At 43.5% G+C, this 11,192-nt stretch overlaps 1 protein-coding gene across 1 annotated transcript; it reads right to left on the reverse strand.

Annotated features, from left to right (window-relative positions):
* Positions 1–1,779: 1,779 nt before the first annotated feature.
* LOC139818714 (zinc finger protein Elbow) lies at positions 1,780–10,243 on the reverse strand. Its single transcript, XM_071787547.1, has 2 exons — positions 9,681–10,243; positions 1,780–6,054 (listed from the first exon to the last, which is right to left on the reverse strand). The coding sequence occupies exons 1-2, from the start codon at positions 9,744–9,746 to the stop codon at positions 4,612–4,614; spliced, it is 1,509 nt and encodes a 502-aa protein (XP_071643648.1). The 5' UTR covers positions 9,747–10,243; the 3' UTR covers positions 1,780–4,611.
* Between the last annotated feature and the right edge of the window lie 949 nt (positions 10,244–11,192).

Below are 11,192 nucleotides of genomic sequence, written 5' to 3' on the forward strand. Positions count from 1 at the left end.
CAGACGTTGCACACTATAGTAGCCGCGAGTAACGTTCGACGAGAAATGATAAACATTATGCGCACCGAGCATTATAAAAATTAATACGTGGAAACGGACACTCGTCGGACTTATGCGAGATATTAGTTTTGAGAAGCAAAGAAAACATTTTTTTTTATTTCTCTACATTTTCCGCTCTCTATTCGCGCTAAAGGAGGAAAAAATAAAAGGGACTCCTTTAAAAAAAGAAACATACGTGGCTTCGTTGAAATCCATACACAATCGCGATTCAAAGCTCGATATTTTTGAGCAGACGTTATTTTTCTATTCTATTCTACGTTCTTCGCTTTCGCGGTACGCGGTTCGATAGAAGCTAACGCGGCTAAGGTTGGCCACTCATGAATACATTATCCTTTATAACGAGGTGAATAGGTCAAGTAGATGGAGTCGCAGCGTCTGTCCATAAATCACTTAAAGGGCAAGCGAAATCACCCCACGTGCAACGTGCAAAGCCGGTTCGACTTCTCGTGCATCTGCTTCCGCTTTTTGTTTCGTGGCGTGGTAGGTACCGACGCCCCCTTCGCGGAAAAAGCACACACGCCCCTTCGTTCCTTTATTCAACTTATCGCTAAAATTATCGTTGCCGCGTTTTTTTTTATCGTCTTCACATTATTTGCACGGGATGTGCGCCTCATGATCATCACGGGTGTTGCGTGCTATCGATGTCCGTTCGTGCGATGGAAAAGCGATAATAACTCGCGACATGCGAATCGGAGATATCGCTTTATGTATTTTGCAGTTTTCGCGGTATTTCCATAGAGGATGGAAATTCAGATCCATCTGATATAATAACAGTTACGTGCTTCACCATCCGTAAAGTTGGCATATATAAACGCGCTATCCAGCCAGAAATCAATTTTATGATGTAATTTAAATAATTTAAGTTCCCGGCGGACGGTAAATTGTCATCGGTTGTCATCGGGAAATCGATGCTTTTATCACGCAATCGTTTGTTATATTGCAAATGATTTATTTCAATATAGCACAACGGTGATTAAGGTTGTGCTTACACTGGAAACGCGAGTGCGCTAATATTGATTCGCCGTAACACGACAGAAGCGATGACGACCATAATTTATAATTCTCACCGGGGCATTTGACTGAACATTATTAATTTGCGCAGTCGGTTGAACGTTAGGCGCATTTACATATTGTATCGTTCATTATACATATATATATCTGTATGTAGTCATTTTGCACACGATAAAAAACTGTCGTAGAAAAGTTTTATAATATCAATTTCGTGTAAATGCCTTCATGAATAAAATAAATTTTGACTCCCGGATTTTGGGGAAACTTAAGAGGAATATAATTTATTCGTGATCAATTACAAGATGTCAATAGTTTTAATATTAATGAGAATAACGATAAATGGCGACATTAATTTACATATTATATTATAATTTATATATTATAATAAGCCATATTTTTTTATCATCGGTCATATATTATACTTTATTACCATTTTATGAATTAACGATTTTATATCTCCAATTCAATTATTTAATTTAAGCTTGTAAATAATGTTTCTCATATCTGTATATCGATGTAATAAACATCATAAATATATCTTGCATGTAAAATTATTTTAAATAAATATCGCATGTATATTAGATATATCATATCAAAAGATATAATATTAAAGAAAAAGTATGAGTAGAAAAGTGATATTTTTCGTATATGTTCCGCAAGAGATTCTAAACTAATTTGGGACAGTGATGGTGTTAATAAATACGAGAATTTTATTTTTTTTTATAAGAAACGATTTGCTGTATTTCGGTTTTGAAAAAACTCAAACTCTCCAATAACATAGAATAAAACAATGATAGAATAACGACAAGTTGATGTAGATAACGACACTGACGCGTGCCAAGTAAATACAAAGCTTTGTAACCACATATAAAAATCAGAGATACATAGAGTCAACGTAAGAATTAGAATTGTGAGCAAATTCCTTGACATTCACAATGCCTTTCGATAGTAACTACGAACGTTGCGTTATAATAAAGCTATTTACAAATTACAATATCTTGTAATAATAGTCATTCGCGTCGCTCTTCAATATAATGTCATGTACATACGTAAAGTTCGATGCGCTACGTAATATCGACAATATCGATAGTTACTAAAACTTTGGTTACGCAAAAATAGACGTAGATATATATATATATATATATATATATATATATATATACATATATATTTATATATATTTATATACGTATGTATATATGTATATCCGAACTATTCGCTTCCTCATTAGGGATTTGTTAGAGTTTATGTACCTATAAACAAATGTACAATAATTACAAGGGAAGTAGGACATTGATATAATTTATAAATAGTACATATATAGCAGATTATTACATTATATCAATTATTTATTTCCCACAATCGCAAAAACGGAGAATATTTCAGTCGAAAGTGATGAAAACTAAATTTGTTCCTCTGCAGTTCTGATCAATTTCGAATGAATAAAATGTTGAAAAATATTGCATATATTCATTGTTTCTCTATTTGCTTGGCATTCAAATATTTGTGCATGTGAAATGCCAAGCAAAAGTACACAACTTCATTTTTCAAACAAGGAATACTATGCAATATATGTCTGAAACAATTAATTATATAATATTTCTGCATCTGCATGAAGTAAAAAGCAGATGATAAGGTTAATTATGCACATTTGCACATCTGCTCGTACAAAATATTTAAATAAAAGATAGTGTTAAAATTTCAGTGATCCAAATCTCATTTGGAAAATTGACTTTTCGCAATAATAATACTAGTAACAATATAAATCGAACAGTATAAATAATAAATAAATTCCGCGCCGAAACATGGTATGTATTTTTTATACATTCTTCTTTTGAAATAAACGTAAGAAAGCACCGCTGTCACAAAGTTTATTTTGCCTAAAATTATCGTAGTGATTCGCATATATAGCAAATTCTTCATTTCGCCGAGTGATTGAAATAGATACGTGACAAAACGTTCGTTTCTATCTATCCGATTACGACGATTACTTTCGTTCGGAAATAAAATCCCCGTAATTGCGCATTCATTAACAAATTCTAGTTGCACACATATTCGCACGCGTATAATCTCTTTCGCGGAAGCTCATCGCATCGCACATTCTCTCCCACTCTTTCTCTCTCTCTCTCTCTCTCTCTCTCAACTTTCTCACTCGGAAATCACAGTTAAACATTGGTTTTTCGACGTTTGGTGTGGCACTCGTCATCCGATACTGAGAGGTACGCGGTCCGACAGAGCAGATGGACAGAGAACGAATAAAATATCGAAAAATTTACTCTCGCGCGCGCGTCACGCAACTTTTAATCGTAAATTAAAATCTTGTCGGTTCTTTCTGAAAAAAGAGTTTATTAATTTAATAGCACTGTTTAAATTGCACACATTCAAATGTACGGCCTTTCCGACGCGCACTGCCGTTCAATGCGGCCTTTCGTCATAAATTCGTCGCTTCTGTGGTCTCAACTGATAGGCGGCGATTTGTTTTCGATGCTCTCTCTCAGTGGCTAAGAAAATTACCGAGTCTGAAAGATAATGCCGAACAGCAGACGAAAGCAGTCAACTCGGCGACGTTTGCATTAGGCGTTTAACCCTCGGGCAGCGGAATGTTTAGTCGCATGGAATGCGCTACCTGAGCTCTCCCGTTTAACCACATATAGTACAAGTTGTTCATTTCAAATACTCCTTTCATTTTGATTTTGTTGTAAAACTAAACTACTGTGCTACGTAAAATAATAAGGATCGACGAACGTATAACTATCAAATAGAAAAAGATGAAAAATAAAATAAATGATTATTTGAAGGCAACCAGAAACAACCAATATATATTGTATACTTTTACAATTTATTCTAAAAACGATAACTTTAGAAAATCCCTCGTTGCTTCCCATGCATTATTCAATACTGCTGAACGAGGGTTAATCGTCCTAAACGTATTTCAAATGCAACGACAAGATTGAATCATTACTCTTGCAAAGCTGAGGTAGGCATACGCGGTAACGACGATATTTTATCTCTTTGAGAGGAAAAGACCAAACATACAGACATAGTATATTACTTTTTATCGAAAATAGCGCTCGCAGGAAAACGCTTGAATACCATCGAGACCTATTAAAAAAAAAAAGAAAATAGTATTGAAATATTTTAGTGTCTATAAAATACACCAAATCTGTCTGCAACATCGAAACAGTAATGATTCGCACCTAGAGATAAAATTAGAGGATGTTTCGTGTGCATATTACTTTCGGATTCTATATTAGATTTTCAATTATAAGGTAAAAAAAGCTTATAGCGTACAGGTTTGCGGAAGACGCACCGAGCATACTATCGCATAGTACAATCGAGAAGAACGTTCCTACCGCTTCCGGTATCCGTTCTACGACTTCAGGTTCCTGTACTGAGATTTGTGACAAAAGCACCGCGTATAGTAGAACCGATGTGCTCCCCGTTCACGTGCTCGAAATCCGTAGCAGAATCACAGTTCGCCGGTCGACTCGTCTCGCGAGCTTACTCGTCCGGCTCGCGAGAACCCTTGTTGCCGAGAACTCATTGATGCATCCCGGAAGTGGCACCCAGACGAGACCCGTAGATAGAATACGGCGAGAAGTACGCCAGTCCGGTCGCGTGCGGATGCGGCGGCGGCGGCGGCGGCGGAAGCGGCAGACCGAGCGTCGACAGAGACGGTGTCAGGAGCGGCGAAGGTTTCCCGTAGGGATGGTAGCGCGCGGTGGCAAGCGGGCTCAAGGGTGGCGTAGGATAAGACCTCGCGAACAGAGGATGAGTCGGGTGCAGCGTCGGGGGCGGCCCGGGCAGCAGGGAGAGCGCGGCGGCCGGGTCGGTCGCGCCGCCGCTCGCCGACACGTTCGTGTGACTTCTGAGATGCTGCAGCAACTCCTCGGACGTGGTGAATCTCTTGCCGCAGTACGCGGTGTCGCCCGCGATCCAGTTACACACGTAGGGTAGTTGGGTGCCCGCGGCCAGCGCGGCGAGCTGCGCGTGCGCGTAAACCGCGCTGAGCGACCCGTAGGGCGAAACGCTGCCGGGTTTGTGATCGCACTGAGCGCACCCGGCCGGACAGGAACCCGGCGTCGCGCCCGCGCCCGACGGCAATTTGCCATTGGTGATGTTGGCCACCGCCGCGGCCGTCGCCGGGTTCGACAGTAGATGCGAGTTCAGTTGGCAGCCGGTGCAGAAGGGATCGCGGCATATCGGCATCAGGCCGTCCGCGGGTCCGCCGCTGGTTTTCAATCGCGCGTAAAGATAGGGGTTGATGCCGTTCTTCAGGGCGGCGTGATGTGACATGAGCGAATTGGCCATCACGTCGATCGGCAGCTGACCGGGGCTGTAGCCCAAGTAGGCAGCGGTGGAGACTGGTAGACTGACGCCGGGCTTGAACGTGCCCAATGGGAGATCCTTGATAGACGGATCGGCCATCGCCAGTACGCTGACGGGACTGTAGGCGGGTTTGACTTGTAACGAGGGACTACTCACGGTTGGCTGACTCGTCGAAGCGTCCGCTGTGCTCGATGGCACCAAGGGTGCCGAGCTTCTCGATGCCGGCGAGCCCCGGCCGACCTCGCCGTTCGGCGTCGCCGTTTTCCTACCTTGCGGCGTGACCGCGCGCGTCGACGCGGCGCTCTGATTGCTCGGGCATCGTTTGCCGCTATTGCCAGGTGTCCTCGATCGGCCGGACGTCGAGTGGCTCGACGTCGATCGCGACTCGTCCGGCGTGCACGCTTTCTCACGTCCTAGGCAGGATTCGTACGGTTTGAAGCTGGTCTTCGTGGACTCGCTCGCCGACGTTGGCACCGTGGCTGACGCCGTCACCGCCGGCGAGGACTTCTCGCGTGACTGCTCCGTAGTTTTGGATGATCTGCTACTCGATGTCTTGTCCAAGGAACTTAGTAACGATTTGTTGGACGGTGGATCCGCTCCTATCTGACTGCAGGTCTGTGCGAGCAGCGCGAGTGGACTCTTCTTCGCATCCAGCTGAAATGAAAATGCAGAAAATATTTATAAAATCAATTAAAACTTGCATTTGTGCAATTCTGAGTGGGATATTTATATTTATATTGAGAAATGACAAGTCGATTTTTTAATACTTTATTAATCCTTGATATGTCGCGTTAAAGAAAAGAATTATCTTTCTACTTCTTTAGGATATAATCTTTTTTTATGCGAAGCTACATTGATTATATAATTTGAAATTTTTGTTCAAAAGCAACATTTCGCATATATTAAACCTTTCATGTATAGCCAAAACATTTTTATTGCCTTTTAAAATTGAATTGTTGATTTTTAAAATGACCGATTTACATTTTTCAACATAAAATTTCTACCCTGCATTTCATCATTTCGAAAATCAATGTTAACGTATGATTGATATGTAAAACTTTCTTATATATTTATAAACACGGTGATGCAACTGTTAGTATTAATTGACTCGCATCGGTAATAATTAACGTTTACCGATCGCGAATCTGATCGACCTCCTTTCAAATACATAACGTCGGTGATTTTCGATCAACTGCTACACCGCAATATACGATCTGACAACTCTCGAAACTTGGCGCGTGACGCGTCTGGATGGAGGCAAGTCCAATTAATGACGCGCAAACCGCAATCTGTAGCGCCATGTCACTCTTTTGCCGAGCGAGAACTGACGTGGATAAAGGGTGCGTCGGACAAACTTATCCCACGGAACGCCCGCCCTTTTGATTTATCGAGAAATTTTTTTACGCGAGCGACGTGTCCCCCAGATTTTTTCCTAACGACCTGTCAACGTTAAAATTGAATTACTTCCACTAACAATGATAAATGTATAGGTATTCATTCTAAGTTTTATGTACCTGCACCTAAATTTATATACCTATGAAATTACGACTAACGATCTTTATTTGCGGATAAACCGACCGTATAACAGGCGATGTTTTCGCGCGCATATATATTCCTACGAATCTGAAATATGACTTCGTCAATGATGTGGAACGTTGCCGCGACGATCATCCGCGCGGAGTCTCGCTTTCCTTTTTGCCAAAAGCGAGACGCGCCGGGGAGATATAATCAATACGCTATTGCCCGATACAGACGTCATTAGCGTGTAAGTGCAGGAATTTAATATCGGCGCCTTCGCGCGTCTCTCCCGGCACAGAGCACGGTGCACGATGATGCACTCGGTATAATTAACGTATAGAGAAGCGATATTTCTCGTCGACTGATACGTCCACCGAACAGATGTTCCGCCGTAATTAAAATGCAACGATCATGCAACACTAACACGCCGCCGCGCCGCGCCGCGCGCTCACGGTCGGTCTGTACTAATGGCGCGACGCCGACAGATATTAATGCCGTGAATTGCAACAGGCCATTACGGCAACGCGAGGCTATATATTAATTGCACTCGTGAAAGTTAACGGGAACGTTCGAACGTAATATTTTAATCCGCTAATGCCGCCCGCCGGCTTTTGATTGTCGACGCTAATTTATGCCCCCTCGAAAGACTTCCCTCCGCCCTCTCCGCACCTCACGTGACTTCTGCTGAAATTCGTCGAATATCTTTTCCTTTTCTTTTTTCCTTCTGTAGTCGAGCCGACTTTTTCACAGGTGTAAAGGTATCACTTTCGCTAAAAAAAAAGTCTCAAAGGGAGAATAGAAATTTTCCTTGTAAGAATCGAAGAATAGCTGGTGTTTTGCCTTTGTTCTCACTATTAGTTCACCTGCTGTGGAAACTTTACGACAAATGATTCACTGGTTAATGGTGGTCGAAACCGTTATGTTACTGATCGTTTGAATAAATTGTTTTCATTTTAATCTAACATCCCTCTTACTTGAGCTCATATTTTGGCCGTTTAACGTACAAAAAAAATTAGTCTAATCAAGACGAATATATTCAAATCAATACAATCGAAGCAAGACTATCTAATTTTTTTTTTAATTTTATTTTCTTGTATTTCAAGAATATTATAATTTAATTTGAATATTATAAATTGTCGCATAAAGAGTCTTCTTTTTCCGATTTCTTCTTCTTCATTGTATAACATAATAAAATTGAATCAACATTATTTGTGTTCACGTAGAGAATATTGAATTTTAAAATAAGACTAAACTGTCTTTATCGTTATAATATGAATGTTCTTGATTTGAAAAAGTGCTGTTATTCTCTATACAATATTTTTTGCTTTCCATTAATAAAAAATATTTTTGCATAATAAGAATATATCTTTATTGAATTATATATAACGCTTTGATGCAAATTAACAATTTATCTTCGTTTAACGCTATATAATCTCATTTCAAGATTTACATGTCAAAAAGATATATTCTCTAAAGAAATTCTCTAAATAAGAATGTTCTTTCTTTCTGTGGCGTGCATAGCTTTGCTATATAGTAATTGAGCGATTGATTTTTTCTTTATGTTTTTTCTTTGCGAAGCAGATTACAAATTCCATCACTTATTCATCAGATTGCAAATTCAGTCGCGCGTACGAAAATTTTTATGCCTCTTAAATATTAGAGAGATTTGAATCTCTGAATATAAGAGTGTAGAACGCGCGTCGACGCGCGGCCGTCGTCTGTGCCGAAAAGCCGATCGAACGCTCCATTCCGCTCGCTTTTCCATCCCATTCCCGCGCGCGCGCAACAATCAGCATTGTATTACCGAATCGTGCTTTGATTTATGACGCGCGTAAATCAGCGCGACGCGCGCCGTGACTTTTGCCGACGCACACACTCCGCTGTCCCTAAAAATAGTTTACAGGAGTTCGGAGCGTAAAACGCGGCGCGCGTGTTTCCGTCGGGATTAACGAAACGACGACAGGCGACGTTAATGAGCTGCTAGGAAAGATATTTTCACAGCGGGACTCGACATCTCGGCTATTTGCGTTTTGCGTTAATCATATAAATATTGGCACGGATATTCGTGAGACGACGACGAGATTGCGTGTATCGGAATTAAATTATTCTCGTTTTAATCGTTACTCCGATTTTCGGAGTCGTCGTGTAATCTTATGGAACGTGGCTTACGCGGCGAGAGTTATTTATATCTCTGCTCGGCCTGTTTATTATGTTTGACTCATAACGTGATTTATTTGCAACATTTCGAATCGATTTTTTTTCACTCTAGACATTCTACTCCGCGAGACGAGCGAATGTAAAGTTTTTTTTTTCAAGCACGTATACGTTGTTACTTCGCCGCGCGTTTGGAATGCAAACGACAAGTGGGGAAAATATCGCGTCGTTAAACGCGGAGACGTTTAAACGTTGAGAGATGCGTATCTCGACAAATCGTTAACTCGCGACGTACAAACAGGAACGGCGGGGTATGAATAATGGACTCCGTAAATAGCGACTAGTCGGAAGAGTAGAGAAGAGTGGAGGAAAGAGCGAATAGAAGCGAATAAGAGCGCAGAGAAAGAGAGAGAGAGAGAGAGAGAGAGAGAGAGAGAGAGAGAGAGAGAGAGAGAGAGAGAGAGAGAGAGAGAGAGAGAGAGAGAGAGAGAGAGAGAGAGAGAGAGAGAGAGAGAGGGAGAGAGAAGAGAGGAGAGAGAGAGAGAGAGAGAGAGAGAGAGAGAGAGAGAGAGAGAGAGAGAGAGAGAGAGAGAGAGAGAGAGACTAACCGTAGTAGGTAGCGGCGTGAGGTAATGATCAGGACGGAGATACTGATTCGCGCTGGACGTCAGCATCTTTCGCGGTCGATCCTTTCGCTCGCACCCGTCGGTCGTGTACGCGTCGACGAAAGCACACCACTTTTTTTTGTTTGTTTTCTATCACACTATCGGCTCCTCATCGGCGATCCATCTGCGTGGATCCGTCGCACTTTTCCCTCCCTTACATCCGTCGCAGCGGCGAGACAACGGTAACACTCTTGGACGCGGAGCCATGCACCAGGCTGGTTGTTGAGCGGGCACTTTCTCGTGCACGCGCCGCGATACGCACCCTTTTTTCTTTCACAAGCACCAAACCATATGTGGGGAGTAAAAGGGAAGGTGGACCGTCGTCGCGTCGGAGTACCCCGCGCGACCCACGTGAAAAAACAAAAAAAGAAAGAAAACGACTTCACAGTAGCGTTATCCCGCGCGATATATCTCGACACACGTCGACGCGGTGAGACTCGACTCGCAACTAAATCGCTCAGCGCGGAGCGGAGCGACGTGGAGCGCGCGGTTGCCCTTCTCGTCGCTCGACCCTCACCACTCCACCACCGTTCAGCTGACTTCCCCTACCCCTACTCGTACACCGCAGATTCGTGCTCCCCCGGGGAGCGTCTCCCCTTCTTCGCGAGAGTCCGCGACATCGTCGTAGGGTGCTGCCCCCCCTCCGTCCTCCGTCCTCCTCCTCCCCCTTCTCCACCACCTCCTCTCCTCCCGGCCGAGCGGAGGACGATGTATCGCGACTGTACGGACTACGACGCGCGGAACGACACGAAACACCACGAGCGGCGGCGACTAACCAATGCGGGCGAAAGAGGCGAACGCAAAGGTGACGGCGACGGTGGCGGCGGCGGCCGTAGCGACACGGTGGTCGTTGTCGGTTCGCGCTACGCCGACACTTTTGCCGGGTGCCGGGTGCGAGCGACCGACCCGGCCAACGACGTGTCAACTGGCGCGGGGTGCCCTCTCTCGCGGCTCTCCCCCACCACCACCGCGCCACCGAGGGAGTTTCTTTCGTGTACAACCACGTAGTTCGTACTCCGATACTGTTACCTCCGATGTTTTCGCTGACATCGTGGCGTTGTTAAAGAGATATGGATGCCACCGTGTAACGCCCGGCACCTGCCCGCTCCCACGATGTGCGGCGGGCGCGCGCGAGAAAGCGAGTGCGCGCGGAGAGATAAAGGCCCATCTGCGAGACGCGTTGAATTCTCGTGATCGTCGAATCGCGCTTGACGAACCGATTGTTCGTAGGAAAATTGCCCGTCCGGTACTTTTATTTTTATCGGGAGGAAATAACGCGCTCTGACACGCGAGGAAGCTCGGTCGTTCGTTTCCTAAGCGTCGAATTAGATTCGCGTACGTCGAACGACTCATATTATACTTGACTTTTCATTGCTCTTTAAATCTCAGAGTGGTTTTGCCACTAATATATTAGAGCGATTGCGATAGTACACTAAAAGAGAGGGTCGTTGTCAC

This window comes from Temnothorax longispinosus, chromosome 9, assembly GCF_030848805.1.
Source record: "Temnothorax longispinosus isolate EJ_2023e chromosome 9, Tlon_JGU_v1, whole genome shotgun sequence".
Lineage (NCBI taxonomy): Eukaryota > Metazoa > Arthropoda > Insecta > Hymenoptera > Formicidae > Temnothorax > Temnothorax longispinosus.